Source organism: Melitaea cinxia, chromosome 2 (genome assembly GCF_905220565.1).
Source record: "Melitaea cinxia chromosome 2, ilMelCinx1.1, whole genome shotgun sequence".
Taxonomy (NCBI): Eukaryota; Metazoa; Arthropoda; class Insecta; order Lepidoptera; family Nymphalidae; genus Melitaea; species Melitaea cinxia.
This window is the reverse complement of record NC_059395.1, coordinates 19658710-19679179: the sequence shown is the minus strand read 5'-3', so window position 1 is coordinate 19679179 and position 20470 is coordinate 19658710. Positions and strand designations below refer to the sequence as shown.

General features: G+C 33.4%; 2 protein-coding genes across 2 annotated transcripts; both read left to right on the top strand.

Moving 5' to 3' along the window:
- The first annotated feature begins 13670 nt into the window (after nucleotides 1-13670).
- On the top strand, nucleotides 13671-14951 carry LOC123661309 (ADP-ribosylation factor-like protein 16). The gene is made up of 3 exons (XM_045596284.1): nucleotides 13671-13924; nucleotides 14545-14643; nucleotides 14730-14951. The coding sequence occupies exons 1-3, from the start codon at nucleotides 13673-13675 to the stop codon at nucleotides 14931-14933; spliced, it is 555 nt and encodes a 184-aa protein (XP_045452240.1). The 5' UTR covers nucleotides 13671-13672; the 3' UTR covers nucleotides 14934-14951.
- Nucleotides 14952-15291: 340 nt separating this feature from the next.
- On the top strand, nucleotides 15292-19801 carry LOC123662559 (zinc finger protein 84-like). Its single transcript, XM_045597403.1, has 6 exons — nucleotides 15292-15496; nucleotides 15792-16329; nucleotides 16661-16829; nucleotides 17484-17578; nucleotides 18442-18620; nucleotides 19044-19801. The coding sequence occupies exons 1-6, from the start codon at nucleotides 15386-15388 to the stop codon at nucleotides 19209-19211; spliced, it is 1260 nt and encodes a 419-aa protein (XP_045453359.1). The 5' UTR covers nucleotides 15292-15385; the 3' UTR covers nucleotides 19212-19801.
- Nucleotides 19802-20470: the final 669 nt, after the last annotated feature.

Here is a 20470-nt window from a genome sequence, read left to right as displayed (position 1 = left end):
TAAAAAAAATCTTGATTACTGCCCTTTAAATTACACTCACTACTCACAATATTTTTAATAAATTTATTCTTTTTTTATTTCGCATACGTAAAGCTTATTGTAACTACTAAGTCGAGCGAGTCGTTAAAAATCAACTTTTGCCAGTTAACAAACAAAATAAAGCATAGAAAACGAACGTTCCTAGACAACAGATCATTGTGTACACGTCCCATTACATCTATTAGAAGAGCTAGCCTGTGTACGGCGGGATTGCACCGTGAGTGTGTGCGTCTAATGCAGCGGATTATATCACATAGAGCTGATAGTGGACTATATTGATAGTCCATTTTTATTATAATATAATTTTTTTGATTACTCAATTCAAACAGACTTCAAAAGCACCTTCGAATCGCCATCGTACAAATTAAAATTTTAATTCTCATTAAAAATGAAATCAATCAATGCAATTCCAACTTTTGAAATGTTTAAGATAAACTTAGTTTTACTTTGTGGAACACTTGAACGAGCTATAAGTAATTTAATTTTTTATATAGAATTATTTTTCATTTCTGAAGCCATAAGAAAATTTATTGTTACGTTGATAAATGGGAACTTAATGTTTGGAAGAGCTATGTGAAATTATAAGTGTTAGAGGAATTTCAGTATATAAATTTTGCAGAAACAAAATGCAATGGGGTACAAGAAGGTAGTGAAAAGATACACCTCATAATAATTTAGTTTACATGCACCTTGAAAAGTTACCTATAGAAATAGTTAAAACTTTAAAATAAGGAGAAAACTATAATATTTGAACTACATCTTTGTGCCTAAATAAATACAGTATCTTGCATGATGAAAAGCGAGAAAAACAAGTGACGGGTCAAAGAGTCGTGCATCTGGCCTCGGAAAATTCGGTCGACTAATGAAAAGCACCTGGACTTTGTTTAGAGCTGTAGTCCCAGGATCAGGTCGCTTTAATGACGGACTTTCATTTCAAAAATAGTTACAAAGAAAACGATAATTTGTTATTGAAACGGAATAACAGTAAAAATAAGATGAGTGTACGAACGATGAGGAATGCAATAAAATTTAGAAGTTTATTGTTAAGAAGTATGTTTATTATGGAAAAGACTAAAAGTGAATTTTTTGCTCTAAGTATCTTATTATCCTACTTTTTTTACCCATCCCTTATTTTTCAAGTAGCCAAAAGCGTCAACCAAAGACAACTTATAGGTCGAATTATTGTAGTATGTGCCTTCTGTAATACAATAAAATTAAATATTTTTATAGCAATATTGACATAGATAAGCTTTGTGTACAGATAATAATCAATTTTAGTATTCCCATTTGGACGAAGTGAACCTTTGTGTAACATGTGTAGTAAAAACACAATTCGTAACACACATTAAATCTCCAAATGTCATTTGTAATATGTTACATTTAAAAGATAATAACGTGATATCAAAGCAAGGCTTATCGTTTATTATTTCGTTAGTATATAATAAGAATGACTAAATAATTTAGTCTTATTGATTCAATGAATTTAATTCTTACGCGCTTAATTAGAATCGGGATTTTGAGAGAACCATTTGAATTAATATAACTACTTTGTTACCCGACTAAAAAGCTAAGAAAAGGTAACAAATCAATTTCGGACTAAATTATATATAAACAATTAAGTGCCCTTGTTTTGTACGCATGTTCGCTAAAATCGCATCTGTATCAAAATAATAAAAAATATATGTTTTATTATTTTTAAAGGCATTGAAAGTACAATATATACCATATAATCAGCTCCGTGTGGTGTCTGTGCGTGCGGTCCGCGGGGGTGGGGGGTTGCGCGCAAAGACGTTCGTTGCTCCCGCGCAGGTCATCGACTCTTTCACCGGCGCGCGCGCACGCGACTGCTTTCGCGATAAGACTTAGTTCATTTAGAACGAAACAGACATACGCGATCACTCGAGCTAATGAGGGACGGCAACAATAAAAATGTCTAATTAATGTAACTATTGCGTGCACTGATAGCAGTGGCTTTTTATCGTAAACGTTAGCCATTCTGCCGAATCATATGAGACGTATGAATCTCTCTTGCGTTGTTAAAACGAATAACATTTCATATTGCGTAACTTAGGTTCAAAATTGATTTCACTTTAACATTTTCTATTTTCTAATTAAATCGTCTGTAAATGTATTATAAACAAGTCTCAAGATTATTTTATGACGCAACTTATAGTTGATAGAATTCACTCTTAATGTAAACAGTCGTCAATAGAAATTTAGCCTTAACGGTCAAAGGGTATACTCGTAATTCGTGGGTGAGAAGAAATCATGAAAGTTCAAAAGAAAGTTCTGAGCACATCGAACTGCATAAATGCACTCTGACTAAATCAAACACTTCATTTCTCATTTATTTATATACACTTTGCGGTTACGAAAGACAAGAATATTAAAATGAGATTTTTAAACAAAAATACAAAAATATTCTACCAAATGTGTTTCAATTGTAAAAGATGATTACTGAAGATTTTTAGACAAAAAAAATATTAATAAATAACAACAAATTTAATGAGGCGAAATTTATTCAGTACAAAAATATGGTGTAGTCTTAGCATTGATCTATAAAAACCCCAATGCATAGAACACATAACTAAATGGCAGTTATCTTTGCTAATATATCACGATTATTTTTACGTCGATTTTGCGCAGAATTGAAATCGCTTTACATTGTTTTTACAAAAAAGAGTTTAAATTACAAGTGTCCTTCAATAAACATGCTTTTGATTAAAAATAAATCTGTCTAGCTTCAACCTGTAATAACCTACTGCTGGGCATAGGCCTCTTTCCCCATGTAGGAGAAGGATCAGAGCTTAATCCACCACGCTACTCCAATGCGGGTTGGCAGATATATTCCCTACTATTTAAAACGATCGCTATTAGATGTACATGATAACAACCGGGACCGACGGCTTAACATGCTCTCCTTCTGACTACACAAACACCCAGACCACGGCAAACATGTGTATGGCCAATATCAATGTTTGTCATATGCATCGATCAAACCCGCGACCGCCAGCGCTACAGCCAAAAACCAGTACTGTGACCGTTGCGACAACGCGTCGTTGCAAAGCTGTCTAGCTTAATCATTTTGAACATATATGAGTATATATCCAAAGAAGTCGTTGTGCCAATAATCTATATATGTATCTATACATATAATAAAATGGTAGGAAAGTCAAAACTGTACATTGAATATTTTTTTTAAAGAATATTTGGAGTGTGATCTATAATAGATACTGAAGCCAAAAATATAGTTTTTAGAATTTTTGTCTGTTTATCTGTTTGTCTGTTTGTATGTCCGGGATAAACTCAAAAAGTACCCCATGGATTTACTTCAAATTTGGCACGAATATTATTAAGAACTCGGGTCAATATATAGGCTACATATTATCATGCTATCGGCGGATCGCTAGTATAATTATAAGAAGATTTATTGACTGCGAAAATCCATATTATCTATACAAATAAATAAAATTGGAGTGTCTGTTTGTAATATTAAAATGACTGCTTTTTACTACATGGATGTGGATGTATACACGGTACATATACGAAAATAACATTTTTTAGAATTTTTGTCTGTCTGTCTGTCTGTCTGTTTGTCCCGGCTAATCTCTGAAACGGCTGGACCTGTTTTGACGGAACTTTCACTGGCAGATAGTTGATATAATAAGGAGTAACTTAGGCTACTTTCATTTTAGAAATTTATTTATTTTCTTACTCTGCGAACTGAAGAATAAGTTTTTTGTTAAATTCCACGCGGACAAAGTTGCGGGCACAACTGTTTATTAATAATTTTTCATTAGTACAAGTCTTAAAACTAATTTATTCCAGCTCCTTTTTAATCTTTTTAAATCATATAGAAATAAGACAATTAGGGTTTCACGTTTGAACAAATAAAAAGACAAATATGTTCAAACGTTATTTATTATCAAGTTAGCGCTTATCAACGGGCAAAAATTCCACGTCGATTCTAATATTATCTGTTAACTCTTGATGATTTCCTAAAAATGGTGATCCATTGATTAACTTATGATTACTACATAACACTTGGCCAATTACCTTTGTTGTACCTAATGTAATAATGTAGCAATTTTTAAATTGTTAATTGATTTTGCTACCATGACTGTTTGGTATTTTTTTAAGTGTATATTTTTTTTACGTTCGCTATGTGTGTGTAATCTCCTTATGTCGAAACAAATGTTTTAATTTCATTTTCATCACACAATCATTTACATAAATGCATTTTTGCAGTTTTTTCGAATTTATTCAAAAATATGCGGTGTAGGAACGAATAGGACCCCGAATTCGGATTCAGCGTATCGAAATAAATAGCCCTAAGATGGGCCTGGTCAAAGATACAGAACACTATTTTTTGTGGGTCAGTGTTACTGATATTTGTGATATAGTGCTATTTGCAGATGCCACTTCTCTAATATTTAAAATTGATAGAAAAAGGGTAAATTATGATGAAGTGAACACTTCTTTGTCGCTAATTCAAGATTGGTTTAAAATAAACAACTTGGTTTTGAACGCCAAATAATTGTGTTTGCTCGCAAACGAAAAAAAAACCGACTTCAATTACATCGAAGAGTAATACAACGTAGATCGACGAAAAAATAGTCAAGTAACTACGCGTTAAAAAAGATTACTCAAAAAGTAGTTATCAGATCTCGATAAAATTTCAATGTGACCACATGACACACACAACCTTTCGATCAAAAGAAAATTTGTCGAAATCGCTCCACCCAGTCAAAAGTTCTGAAGTAACATACATAAAAAAATACAGTCGAATTGAGAACCTTCTCCTTTTTTGGAAGTCGGTTAAAAAACCAAGTGCGTTGTGTTTTCGTTATCTAATGTTAAGCATCCAAATTATAATTTTATAATGAATAACGAGAGGCTTATATTGTCAATGATAGTACAGTTTTCTTAGGGATACATTTGGACTCAAAACTTCAGTGGAATTCCCATTTGACATCCTTGAATGGTAGACTCAGCTCCGCAGCATTCGCAGTTAGAAAAGTACGACAACTGACCGACGTTGCAACTGCACGCTTAATATATTTGCTGTTTCCATAGTGTTATGTCTTACGGCCTATTACTGTGGGGTAATGCTGCAGATATTGAGAGTATATTTATCTTGCAAAAAAGGGCTATTCGTGGCATTTACGATCTTGGAGCTCGAGTCTCCCTACAGGATTTTTTCCAAAAGCTAGACATATTAACAATTGCGTCGCAATATATATTTTATAACAATATTATGTATATTCACCAAAATATTCATTATTTTGAAATAAATAGTAATAATCGCATTGTAAACATGAGAAGGAATAACAAAATTGTAACTCCAAGTTTCCGAATACGCAAACGTTTCCTTTCAGGGTTATGGTATTCGGATGTATAATAAAATCCCAAACAATTTTGGAATTGTCTCAACATAAATTCATGGTTTTTATTTTAAAAAAATAATGGATAAACCTTATTATTCGGTCAGGATTACATAGTTGATAAAGATGTGTGGACTTATTAACGCTGTATTTTATGCAACATGTTACTAATTTTGTACTAAAACACAGTTTATATATTATTTTTCAAAAGAGTAACTGCGGAGTTTCTTGCCGATTCTTCTCTGCAGAATCTACATTCCTAATCGGAGGTAGCTTTACTCCTACAGATATAATAATTTATTTTTAAATTTTTAATTTGTATAATTGTGTTTGCAGGCAAACGAAGAAAAACAGACTTCAATTATATCCACAAGTAATACAACGTAGGTAGACGAAAAATTAGTCAAGTAAATACGCATTATCAAAGATTACTCCAAAAGTTGTAATCAGATCTCGATGAAATTTAAATGTGACCACATGATAAACATCGGCTTTCGATTAAATTAAAAATTAATAAAATCGGTACACCCAATAAAAAGTTATGCGGATTTTCGAGAGTTTCCCTCGATTTCTCTGGGATCCCATCATCAGATCCTGGTTTCCTTATCAGGGTACCAAACTAAGGATATATCCATTCCAAAAAAAAAAAAAGAATTATCAAAATCAGTGCATAAATGACGGAGTTATCCCCGAACATACATAAAATATATATATCTTGGAGCTCTGGATCTGGCTCTTGGAGCCATTCGAATAAAGCTGCTTTTGATTTTGATTTAAGCTTTGTTCATCATCATCATCATCATCATTCTAGCCTATTGAAGTCCACTGCTGGACATAGGCCTCCACAAGCTCACGCCGAAAAAGCGTGAACTCATGTATGTTGCCCATAGTCACCACGCTGGGCAGGTGGGTTGGTGACCGCAGGGCCGGCTTTGTCGCACCTAAGACGCTGCTGCCCGCCTTCGGCCTGTGTGTTTCAAAGCCAGCGGTTACATGGTTATCACGCCATCGGTCGGCTTCTTAAGTACCAAGGTGGTAGTGGAACCTTGTTATCCCTTAGTCGCCTCTTACGACACCCACGGGAAGAGAGTGGGTGGCTATATTCTTTGGTGCCGTAGCCACACAGCAAACTTTGTTAGTGTTATTATACTCGTAATCAAATGTATCATCATCTGTCAGTGCAAAACAGAAGTGCAAAGAAATCGTAATAGAAAGGTTATCTGTGGGTGACATAAGCGTAAGTATGTACCACGGGCGAAGCCGGGACAAGCCACTAATTCTTGCATAATAGATATAATTAGTATCCATAAATATAAAGGTGTATTATAATGTTAAAAATGAACGAATGGGTTATGTAATGATTGAAATGAACTTAGTTTAGAAAATATTAAGCGAGTTCTGTCTGAATTTTTTCGGCATAATAGTGCTGTAAAAAACTTAAATAAAAAAATACTTGACATTTACAAATAGTTTCAGGAACCGCAGAAAAGGAAAAAACTATTTAGGAGCGCAATATTTCAACTGAAAAAAACGAGAAATGGAAAGAGAACTTGGCGGGTTTTTAAATTAAATTTTTTAGCAAGCCAGAAATCAAGGAAACGGAATGTCAAGAAAATGTTGACGTTGCCTTAACAAGCGAAGCCTTAGGTACATTGAGAAGCTATGGACGTATCTGAAGATATTGATTTTGTAAAGATTTAAATCTGAAGCTTAAAGATGATTTACGTTATGAATCAGACATTAATGGTATCGATTTGTTTAATGGAACCATTGCAATAAAGTTTCATTTTACCGAAATCCAATCAGTAATTGCAACATTTCCGAATACAGCAATAGCGCTAACAATACTGCTTAAACTGCTGGTTTCACTTACATTTGGTGAAAGATCCTTTTCAAAATTAAAAATTAAAAAAAATTATTTAACATTAACGAAGCTCCAGCAAAGATTAATGATTTTATAGTTTCAATCGCGCATGAAATATTAGACATTGTATAAAAGAAAGTTGTTAGAAGATTTAGCAAATATAAAACCAAGAATAGTGATATATTTGTAGATAAATATTTAAGTATAATTATGGCTTAACACTTCGGTAAACAAAATTAACTAAATACAAAATCAAAATAAATAATTTATTTTCGTCAAGATTTTTTTTTCTTTTTTCTCACCATAGTCAAAAAACAAATGTATATGAGCATTGAAACCAACTCATTCAGCCTAATAATATCTACTAAAAAACGTAAACAAAACCGAAAATAAAAGTAGTATAATAATAGTACACACCGAGTTGGCGCAACGGTTACAGCCATGAATTGTACCTATTGCGCTGGCGGTTGCGGGTTCGATCCCGGCACATGACAAACATTTGTATTTGCCATACGGGTGTTTGCCGTGGTCTGGGTGTTTGTGCAGTCCTTGTGAGGTCTCCCTACCGTGCCTCGGAGAGCACGTTAAGCCGTCGTTCCCGGTTGTTATCATGTACACCTGATAGCGATCGTTACTCATAGTAGGGAATATATCCGCCAACCCGCATTGGAGCAGCGTGGTGGATTAAGCTCTAATCCTTCTCCTACATGGGGAAAGAGACCTATGCCCAGTAGTGGGATATTACAGGCTGAAGCGTCAATAATAGTACATATAATTACTAGTACAAGTAAATTGTACAACGTTTCAGCCATTAATGCATCGTGAGTAAATTGGAAACTTGAAGTTAATCGAGAAACGAGCCCGCGTCACAGTGTCACTGTCACTTTCTGTCACGCGACGCAAGCGACGCAAGCGCAGTGAAAGGAGCGGCCATATTGGTCACAGATAACAATGTTAGCTTAGGTTAGGTTTGGTATTTGACTTTCGTATTCCTAATTGTGTTAGTAATTACTCGCAAACGAAAAAAAGCGACTTCAATTACATCAACAAGTAATACAACGATGGTAGTCGAAAAGAAATAATCAATTAAATTCGCATTAATATTAAAAATAACTCAAAAAGTACTCGTCAGATCTCGATTAAGTGGGACCACATGACAACCACTAGCTTTCAAGTAAAAAAATAATCCTTTAAATCAGTACATCCAGTAAAAGTTAAGAGATAACACGTGTAAAAAAAACTCAAACAAATTGAGGACCGCCTCCTTTTTTGAAGTCGATTGAAAAGCGCGATTTAATATGCTTTGATTATTCATAGATGGTAATATTTTTAAGCCGATGTCGTTGACTGCTTGTTTCAGTCTGTTTCGTGTCTAAAATATTATTCTATTTACCTTATTTTAGTATGAAGTTCAAGACACTTTCAGGAAATTTTGCGAATGTATATTGTATTATAATAGAGTACAGAATATATCTCTCTTGAAATTTTGACCAGCCTGACTAGAGAAGGTTAAAGTACCATACAGAAGATAACAGTTAAATAAGTGCTATTTAGTGTGCCCTTAAGTAGTGTTATGTTCCTTTAGTAAGGAAGATAGCCACACTTTCTGGAGAGGGTCAAGGATAAGTTGATAAGGCGTTTCAATGCTCCTGGTTTTACATGCGTCCATCGGCTGCCGTATTCGCTTACCATGAGGTATACTGGGATCCTGTTTGGCGCCAAAAAAATTAACTTTTTTATTTGGCTACGGCAGAAGCTATTGAGGAGAAATAAAACCCAGTACTGGCCGGTAACTATAGAAATGTTTTTTTAAAGAATATAGAATCAACGTGGCAAATCGTGTTGAGTCACATAATTTTATTTTTAACAAGGACAGAAACTTTTCATTACCTTATTCATATTAAGAAAAATAATAATATTTAAAAAATATATACTCAAAGGAATCTTTTCTCTTATTTTAGTTTTTTGTTTAATATAATAATTATGTATTTGTATATTTAAAAGTATTATCTTAATGTAGTTTTGATTATTCAAGGAAAAAACGATCGATGTAAGCTGACCTCATGCGTGGAGGGTTGCCGCCTCTACTCTACATATTTGTTAATTTTTTTATTTCTTTATGTCGATGTACTTTATTATCTGTGTCACACTTTTTTATCAACTAATCTTTTTAATTTAGCCTGAATGTTTCAGGTCTACTGCTTCGCTCAAACTTCTTAGCACAAAACTGAGTAAATATATTTTTGGGAATAAGTATATAAAATTTAATTCATTATCTGTTCCGTTAGTTTCTTTTTATGATACTTCTACCCAAACAAACTTTTTTTCTATATTTCACAATGTAAAAGAAGGATCAGAGCATATATTTACGATATTATGAGTAACACAATAATAATATAATTTCTTCGCCCCAAACGTGACATCCCTACTTATGACGGTCATACACTTACATATTTGTACAATACGTCGATTAAATGTTAAAGCTTACAATTCAAATATTAAGCTATTACTTAGGGCAATATAGCAAAATATAAAAATTGTAACATTTAATAGTTTTTTTCTTCTTATTCATATATGAATAAATTACAAGTAAAAAGGTTTCAGTCGTTAAAAACGTCAAAAACTTAAAATAAAAAATGTAGTTGTCCAATGTCACTGAAAAAATCACACCTAGCTTTAATTATTAATCTTAACGTGTGAATCTTAATAGTTAATAACTAAACAATAGTAAGGTCATCGTTGCATTGTTTTTTTTTATATATTTCTAGGTATCTATCAAAATTTTAACGTTCGGATTCCGGCCGTTTCGGGAGGCCAAGCGATAACCCTCGAGATATTCACCAACCAAGACCATTTCGCGTCCTTAAATTATTCTTTAAATTTGAAAATAACGAATTTTTTCTCAGATATTTTTAGTTATTCAAATAATAATTAATTGTATGTTTTCTATAGATAATGTAAATATTGTATTCTTATATATGCATTAGGTATGTTTCGATATTTATTTCTCTATTTTCGGCAAACGTTTGAGATTACTATTCAACCAACTCACTCGTGAAGGTCATAATACATCAAATACATTTTAAGTAGGCTAAACGACATTCATCCGTTATCATTCATCCATTATTATATTAAAAAAAAAATACTGTCATAATTATTTTACATTTTTTTTTATACTTCATTAAAACTTTTTTCTCCAGTAATAGAAATTAAAAAGTGAAAGTACTAAAAATTAAAAAATATTTATGTCAAAAATAGGCAAACGTAATAAAAATAGTGCACAGTAATGGCGATGAGTCCGTTGCGCAAACACGCTATCGTAAAGAGTTTTGCTCGGCGTATTATTTATTGATTGTTGAAAAACAATGGAGCTGGCAGTGAGTCAGTGGGTCAAGGGTATGTCCTAGTTACGCAGTCGAAATTCGCGGGCTACAGCTGTCAGTTGCTAACCTCAATGTGTAGAGAGGGGCGGGCGTCGATTCACTTTTTTTATTTATTATCTGTTCTACTGTTGCTTAACAAAATTTTATATTTTTTTATTATAAATATTAATTATTATACCTGTTGTAATTAATGGTTACAAAACAGCGAATTCGTCTTAAGTGTATGAAGTTGCGAAGATATTTCGGTTTTACAATGGCTCTTAACGTGATGTTTTTCGGCCTATGATCTTTCTCGATAATAGACTTTCTTACACATTATTTAAAATCGGAATTATTATAAGTACAGGTTTCATAGCAGATAATAAATAATATAATATTCAATGATATTTAAAAAGATCTTAATTTGTTTATTTGTATTCAAAAATCAGTTTATAACAAAATATTTAAATTCAATGATACATAAATGTTTAAATAGTTAAATTAGTGAGAACAACCTTTAAAAGCTGCGTTAATTTTGTTATCTCACTTAAAGAAAAACCTTGCTGAAATCGGAATAAGCAATATTGTTTCCTGGCCAGACTAAATTGTTTTGGTGAAAAAAAACTTCCTACATGTTATTTTAAACTTCAACCTTCTCATACAAAATACATTGTTATTCTTCGCTGTGAGTCCTTCTACTTGTTACTATTCATCTTTTATGTTAAATCAAAATAAGTAAACATTATGACTACCTCTATCGAAAATTTGTAGCAAAATTGTTACATATTTTATTAACAATATTTTAATACAATAAATACCCTATGGAAAAAAATCTCATAAACCACATAAAAACTTGAACAATTGGATACTAAGTTATAATAATTTTGTCTGCACCCAGATCACGGTAAACATCTGTATGAGCAATACAAATGTTTTTCATGTGTGGGGATCGAACCCCCAACCGCCAGCGCAATAACCAGTTTTGTGACCGTTGCGCTAATGCGGCGTCGTATTACATACACTTAGTTAATCCTATTTTCATCGATAATCAATTGGAGAAAACTGCTGTTAACTTTGGTCATCCGAAGTCAAATGCTGTGTAACCATATAATAGCCAGCAATTTTTGTTTTGCGGTCCATTTTGCTCCCTTTTGTGAGTAGCCTGGGGCATAATGCCCCCCCCCCCGCTACGGCAAGGACTATGTTGAATTACTGATTTGTAAATAACTGTTGATTGTTAAAATATCTACATATTTTTGTTAAGAGTTCAACTATTTTCCGCCATTGTTATTGAACCTAAGTTAAATTGAACGACAAAAATGTTTGTTGACATATCACTTTAATTTGGATAGTAGTAATTATCTTCAGTTGGCTCATCACAACACATCATGTTGTAATGGAATAAATATATATTAGTAAGTGGTAAGGACTGACTTTTACTCTCAAAATGCCTGTCTAGTTGTTAAACTAGTAGTGTATTCATTGCTGGAATTTAGTAATCAAATGATCTGAATCGCTAATATTGTGCTGAACGTTAGAAGCAATTGTTCAAAGTTCATAAATAAACAAGACGGAAAGCATGTATGATTGTAGTGTGTATGATGACATCGCTAAATAGCAGATACTTGGATTTATACAAATATTTGATACTGCTCTGTATGTATGTCCTTGTAAAATAGCCCACCGTAACATGGAGAGCACGTAAATCTGTTGGTTCCGATTGATGACATGAACACCAAAAAGCGATCGTTACTCATCGATCGTTACTCTGGTAGATAAATTATCCGACAATTCTCAGTATGTTGATTTAAGCTCCGGTCGTATATCCTATATTGAGAAGAGGTATTTGCCCAACAGTTGGACCAACTACGATAGTTTAGTAGTAGTAGATCATTTCATCAGTCAATACGACAATACTACTTACTAAACTATTGAGATTATACCTAGTAGTTCCAGCCTAATAAAATACTTTATCTTCACTACATGGTATAAAACAAAGTCGCATCCCGCTGTCTGTCCCTATGTATGCTTAGATCTTTGAAACTACGCAACGTATTTTGATGCGGTTTACATGTTTTGCGGTTAATACATGCATAATATGGTAGAAAAACACTGATAAAATTTCAGAGGTTTTTAACGTATCTTTTGTTGTTGATAGTATCAGCATTGCACCCGTGCGAAGCCAGGGGGGTCGCTAGTAATATTTATTTTATTTATTCTATACTTAATTGTACACCACAAATATATTACAAACAAAGCATAAAGATTACAGACAGTGAAGTACAATGGGCGGACTTATGGCTAATTAGTCATTTCATGTAATAGATAACATTAAGTATGAAAAATAACAAATGTTCAATAATATCTAATACAATTATACTATATTATAAATGTATATTTGATTTTATATATTAACATTTGAAGTTAAGAAATAATGTTAACAGAATAAAATAATCAAAAGTTTTCGACACGATGAGACAAGTGAGGCACATCACTAGCAAAGCATGAGGTAACATTATAGATATGACGTAAGGCAAGTTTAAGGCTGAGATTTCGGACACTTGTAGAACATAACACCTACGTACCGCGGCGATACTTGCTATGCGAAGTCGTTGTTACGGTGTTCGGTTTTAATTTTTAACCATATTAAACAAAGCAAGTGACATGCTTTATAACTTTCATAAAGTTTTGCTTTAATAATTTTCATTTGTTTGCTAAAATCTTTATTTATAAAAACTTTATTTATTTTTTTAATTCTTTAATGTATTAAATTTAAGGCGTTATGTAGAAATCGGTTTTTTATATAAGACTACGTGATAGGATAAGTAGCAATTCATGAGCGACGACATATTTATAAATAAGATAGTTATGCTTGCCATAATATAATTACTAGAATTTAAACATTTCCTTACCACCCACCTTTACCCGCCACCTAGTGGGAAGTAGATAAAATATCACAACAGTGACACATTAGTCAGATTATTGATAAAACAAATGTTCACAAACTCAAAATAATTACTAATATGGAAGATCCAGAGAAGAACATACCAGTTTTATGCTTAGGGCCAAAAGGGTCTGGGAAAACTACGCTATTAAAGAAACTCCAAGATGCGGAAGGCATAGACTACACGTATAGTCCCGTGCCCACGATTGGAACAAATATTTATGACGTTTATTATTTAAATAAAAATGGTAAAAAGCAATCGTTTTCGATTCGTGAAGTTGGGGGAGAAATGGCTCCACTGTGGAGTAATTACTTTGATGGAATTGAAAAAGTGAGTATGAACGTAAAATTAAAAGCCATCTAAAAATTCAAGCGCCGTAAAAATTAATAAAGGCCTTTTGATCATATTTTTACCTCATTTTATAATTGAAAAATGTTCTTTGTGCTTATTTTTTTTTGTTTTTTTTTTCTTAGTTTCTGTTGAAACGCTTACAATAAAAAGTATATAACAATTCAGCCGCTCAGTAGAAGAGTGATTTAATCCCTAAAAATACGAGTATCAAGTTGAAATTATGAAACACGCCTTGCTTTCATTAATCTTTGATACTTAAAATTCTTCATTATCTATTAAACACTATCTATTAAGTATTAATATGCATTTGAACAATAGCCTTGATAATATAAAATAAACTAGATATAATAAAAAGCGCTTGATATATTTGATTTGATACAAACTTTTTTGAAAGAAAACATTTTTACACACGCTTGACTTGAACTTGGAGAGTAAGCTGGTGAATTCGTGACAAAAGCGTTACGAAAAGTTTATTCAGGTGGGGCGAACGGAAGTTGAGAGGGAGATATAAGTTAGATGGAGCTAAAGAAGTTTTACTTCATTCGTGTGGCCTAAAGCACACTCGTTTTTTTTTTTATAAATGTGTGATATTGTTTCAGGTAATATTTGTTGTGGATACTTCTAACTTATGCCAAATATCTGCAGCAGCTGTAATGCTCTATACATTGCTGGCCGAACCAAAGTTAAAAAGCGCAAAGGTATCAGAAAAATTTTCATATTATTTTTTTTTTTTAATTAACGTAAGATAATTAATTTAATTCAATATTAATTATTTATTTATAAGTTTATTCTAGTGTTAAGTAAAATGGACGCTGCGTACAGACAGATGCGAAATGAGGCGCTTCTAATGCTACAATATGCTCGACTTTGTTCGGAACTACAAAATAAGCCAATTTTACTCGAAGCCTCGCCTCTAACGGGCGAAGGATTGGACACACTACGTACACACCTCGCTGAAACGAAACGCTACACAAAAACGGCTAATTAAAATCATACTTTTGCTAAATTGCTTTTTATTATCCTCGACCTAAAAAAAATAATTACATACAAATTCAGATAATGAAAGATGAACAGATACGTGAATTATTGCAAATTATTTGATAACGATGTAGACTTTACATTACGTTTCTTGAGAAATATTAAGCTAACATTTTTAATTACTATTATTTAATGCCATTTTATATGAATATTTTTTGTAACTTTATGAATTCTTTAAATAATAATAGAATTACTAATGCTTTGTCGATTACTTCCGACAGTTTTAAGCCTAAAACGAAACGTCTTCCTACCGATTGACATTAGACCACAACAAATCCGTACATTAAAAAAATGACTTATTTACTTACAAGTTCCAAGTTCATAACTTCATATTGATTTATTCTATGTAGTTGTGTGATATCTTGCTTAATTAATAACTAAATGCTTAGTAATTAAATAATTATGGATATTACAAATTTATGTCGTAGTTGTATGCGAGAAGTCGCATCGTGGGAAAAAGAAAATTTTAACGATAGCGCTGTAGAAATGTTCTGTTTTTGTACAAATATTAAGGTAAATTTAATTTTGTTGCTATCCATACATAGCTTTTAAAAGCCTAAATTTAATGTTTATTTGCAATCCCAAATGTCAGTAAGGACTTTTAAATAAATTGATAATAATAAGTGTAGTAAGTAAATGGACTTTTCAATTCATAACAAACAATTTTTATCGCATCTTTAGTTTATTTCTATTAATGTAATGAAGTTAGAAAATGAATAATATATAATAAATACTAGAGCAATGTGAAAAAATATTCATTTCTTTAAAAAATATTTTAAATTTTGTAAAACCATCTTTTTTTTTTAAGATTACAGATGACGAAAAGCTTCCTCGACAATTTTGTTATGACTGTATTATTAAAATCGAATCTTGCTACACATTTGTAAAAGAAGCCCAGAACGTTGATATCACCCTCAAAAATATTGCATCTAGAAGTGAAACAAGCATTATTATTGAACCTGAGGCCTATAAAACTGTTGAACCTGGGCCTAACATACTGAGACTAACTTTACCAGAATATAAATTATCAATTGGAATAACAAATTCTACCAGTTGTAATATATTTGATAATTCTGAAAATGATAATATAAATAATATTCCGGAAATTCCAAACAACACTATTCCAGCAATAACAAATTGTGAAGTAATTGATGAAATGCCTGATAATAGTAATATTTATGAAACAAATCAAAATACTGTAAGCGAAAATAGTAAAGTAGTTGACGAGACAAAGAAGATTGCTTGTCCAGTTTGTAGAAAAACTTTTGTCTCTCAGAAATGGTTCAATAAACACATGGAGAAAGAACATTCGGGAAACAAGTATACATGTGCACATTGTCCAAGATGTAAGTAATAACTTTTATAATTATATCTTCCTGTATTTTTAAGTGCTATAAATATTAGAAAGTTCAAAACCAATAAAACTTTTTAATAACAAAATTAATGCAATTTTTTTTTATATGATTTTGCTACACTATATTATCAGTGCAGTTTACCCCAGAATTTGGTAATTTGTTGTCTAAAATCCTTTTTCAAGAACCTAAAGAACTTTTAAGACATATACAACTGTTTCACATGGTCAAATATGATTTATTATAATTGACAATAATAATTTAAATTGCTATTATGGTAAAAATTTATTTGCTAGAAAACAAATATTTTTTTAAACAATTTCAGCATTCTCCAAGCCATTTCAACTAGCGTACCATGCCACGTCACATTCTGATGAGAGGAAGTATGCCTGTAACACATGTGGCAAGAGATTCAAATACCGCAAGCAGCTGACCATACACAACCGAGGACATTCAGATATCAGGCCGTTTGCTTGTGATAAATGTACTATGAGGTATTATAATTATAGTGCTTCTAATAATGTAACATTTTTATGACAATATAAATAACAATTTATATGTAAGATAAAGTTAGCCGTTCGTTGCAACTACCACCATAGCTCTTGTGGTAGAGCGGAAATAAGTCAAAATGGCCAACAACATACATAATAAAATCCCGGTTTTTGTGTTAAATCTTATTGACCATTAAAGTTTAAAATATAAATAATAATAACATTAAAATGTTCATTTAAGCTTTTTTTCGGCACTAACAACATTTACAGGGGCTAAACTTTTGTTTTCATAATAGCTATTCACTCACTTTGTTTGTTGTCAAATTTTATTAACTACATAATATTGTAAAGTATAATATTTTTTTACCTACATACCGACCTTTTTACCACCGAAGATAACAGCGAAATTCTTTGAGCTTTAGAAACTGAGATTTTTAATACTGTTTTACTGCATGAGGTCTTTATGTATTATATTTAGAATGGTTATGTCACAAAACAAAATATTATTGCATAGAAAAATCAAGAATATCATCTGTGTTCTTTTAGCTACATTGAGAACACCATTAAACTAAGTTGATATTGAGGTCCATTTAACAAGGTCATGTGACATTAAATAAAACAGATTTTATTACAACAAAATGTGTTTTATGTTGTCAGGTTCAAAAACAAGAGTGTACTGAAATGTCACATGAAAGTTCATGAGAATATCAAGCAGTACCTCTGTTCCTACTGCGGCTGGGGCTTTTCTCAAGGTACACGTATATTTCATTTTCATTTCTTTGCATTTTTTCTCTTCTGATTTTTATGATTTGTCCTTTTTTATTTAAATGACTACGTCGGCAAACAAGCGTATGGCTCAGCCGATGGTAACTGGTTAACATAGTCTATAGACACCTGCAACAACATAAGTATCGCAAGCACACAGCCGATCCTATTCCTCACAGGAACTCTGATCACCTTACTCACCGCTTGAGAGCGGTATTCTTTTGCTGTGATCTGTATGATCAAGGTATTTCAGCATTCAGGCCGCTTCAGATTTTGCGCCAGATATTTTCTGTGCCCTACCTCAATATAATGTATCTATACGAAAAGGCCTTATTTACGTTTAGTATCATGTAGGTCATAGGCTTGTTTGCCAAACTAGTTATTAAAAAACAAAATACAAATAAATAATATTGAAATGTACTCTCTGTAATGTATCTCATCTAACCGCCGCCGTCTAAAGACGCCGCGTTGGCGCAACAGTTACAGCCATGGATTCTACCTGTTGCGTTGGCAGTTGCTGGTTCGATCCCCGCACATGACAAACATTTATATTGGCCATACAGGTGTTTGCCGTGGTCTGGGTGTTTGTGCAGTCCTTGTGGATCTCACCACCGTGCCTCGGAGAGCACGTTAAGCCGTCGGTCCCGGTTGTTATCATGTACACCTGATAGCGATCGTTACTCATAGTAGGGAATATATCCGCCAACCCGCATTGGAGCAGCGTGGTGGGTTAAGCTCTGATCCTTCTCCTATATGGGGAAAGAGGTCTATGCCCAGTAGTGGGGTATTACAGGCTGAAGAGTATCTCATGTAATCAAGTAATGTGACAATTGTTCAAACTGATGACCAGCAAACAACCTGCAAGTGCACCTCCGGACTCACACGGGTTCAAAGCCGCACGCGTGCTCGCAGTGCAGCTTCCGGTCGGCGGCCGCGTCGTCGCTGCGGCGCCACCAGCGCAGGCACAGCGGCTCGCGGAAGTACGTCTGCACGCACTGTAGGAAGGGCTTCTACGATGCCAGCGGACTGGTAATATTGTTTGTTTTTCAAGTTTTTTTTTTTTTTTTTTTGTAGTGAAGGCTATATTTATTCGTAATATAAAATTAAATATATGTTACCTTATTGACTTACCTACTGAGGATTATTTTTTTGATTCGTTAAATTTTCTAGTGTCAAAAAAATACTTTTTTAGTCCTTATAGATGCAAACGGAAATTAAACCAACATAACATAAAAAGTGTGCTTTATAGACCACACGATTGAAGTAAAACTTACGAAACGTTACTCCCTCTCTCTCTTTCTACCTTCACTAATTTATATCTCCCTCTCAACTTCCGTTCGCCTCGCCCGATCACACTTTTCGTAACTCTCGTCACGCATTCACCAGCTCACTCCCCAAGTCAAGCGTGCTTAAAGAAGTTAATATTTCATGTAACACAATCCATCGTCCTAGGCCCGCCACACGCGCACGCACACAGGCGAGCTGCCGTACAAGTGCCCGGGCTGCGCGCGCGCGTTCGCCGACAGCTGGAAGCGGAAGACGCACCTCATGCGCGCGCACCGCCTCGCGCTCGCCGACATCCCGCGCATGCGCACCGACGGCACGAGGCTAGGCGCGTAGGCGCGACGCTCCCAGTCGGACTCCTCGACATTGTGGCGACATCTATCGCGCGACATACGAACTACGGAACTAAGAACTGACGTCAAAATTAAAGTTATCCGAAGGTTTAACATATATACAAGAACACGACAACAACCGTCGGGGCAGTAGCCCACCAGACTCAACACCCGTCTGGTCGGAGGATCCTCCTTTTTCAATGGGCGATGAGGAACTTCATACCCCGTTCCTCGCACCCCTAAAAGGTGAACTTATTGGAATGTACTCCTTAATTAACAAGATCAAAGATCAAGATCTGTGAAACGACGGCTACTTTTGTTTATTATTTTTTTTTTATTTTATTTTTTGTGACGTTATACCGCGTAACTAGAGGTTAATAAATTTTAGATATTACTTTAATCGTACTTAAACTTCAGTTGCGTATGCTTTAATGTCTTTGTAAAATAAAATCAAATAAAAATTGAATGTGGTTAAATTAACAATGAATAGTTATGAATTGTGATGAGTCTATTTCAAAAAGTTGTCATAATTATGAGTTGTAAAATTACAAACCAAACAATAAACCAAAGAAATATGTATGACTCAACAATTTACAAAAATATTTTAATACACACAACATACATTAATAACATTTTAATACATGGTAGGGCACAGCAGGAAATTGCTGCTCAAAATATGGAGCAGCCCGACTGGAGAACCTCGACCTTACCTTATCGCACCTAAATAATACTGTTTTCAAGCAATGTTGTGTTCCTGTTGGTAAGTAAGTTGACCAAAGCTCCTGGGGATAAGATCGGTCGATCGATTGGGAAACGTCTACATATAAGCTACGGTAATCGCTTACCAGCAGGTGAGCCGTACGCTCGTTGCCGTTTGTCTGTATTTCCTTTATTTCTATAAAGTAATCGTAAACTATGCATTTGATCATGATCTTCAGCAAAGTGTTGTGTATGAGCCCACAAAGGTTTCTGAGTTGGTACGACCAGATAAAAAAAAAGCGTAGCAGCGCGCCCCGGGTATAAGCTAGTTTATATATTTAAAAAAAAATTATAAATGTAAATGTTTACTACATAAATAATAATTACTTTTATTTCAATTTGTACACATGGTAACATAATTATATTGAAAAAAAGTACCTTAACGAGAAATTATTACAGAGGAAAGTACCAACAATCTACTTTATATAGACATTTAAAAGCATTTAAAACATTTTTATACTTTTCAAAAGTAAACAACAACACAGTCTCGTTTCACTAATACAA

Excerpts from the sequence above, each read along its gene's own strand:
- LOC123661309 (XM_045596284.1), top strand. The coding sequence starts at position 13,673 with ATGGAAGATCCAGAGAAGAACATACCAGTTTTATGCTTAGGGCCAAAA. Across the intron at positions 13,925-14,544 it reads ACTTTGATGGAATTGAAAAA|GTAATATTTGTTGTGGATAC; the intron begins GTGAGTATGAAC and ends ATATTGTTTCAG. Across the intron at positions 14,644-14,729 it reads CAAAGTTAAAAAGCGCAAAG|TTTATTCTAGTGTTAAGTAA; the intron begins GTATCAGAAAAA and ends TTTATTTATAAG.
- LOC123662559 (XM_045597403.1), top strand. The coding sequence starts at position 15,386 with ATGGATATTACAAATTTATGTCGTAGTTGTATGCGAGAAGTCGCATCG. Across the intron at positions 17,579-18,441 it reads CGGCTGGGGCTTTTCTCAAG|CAAACAACCTGCAAGTGCAC; the intron begins GTACACGTATAT and ends ACTGATGACCAG. Across the intron at positions 18,621-19,043 it reads TCTACGATGCCAGCGGACTG|GCCCGCCACACGCGCACGCA; the intron begins GTAATATTGTTT and ends CCATCGTCCTAG.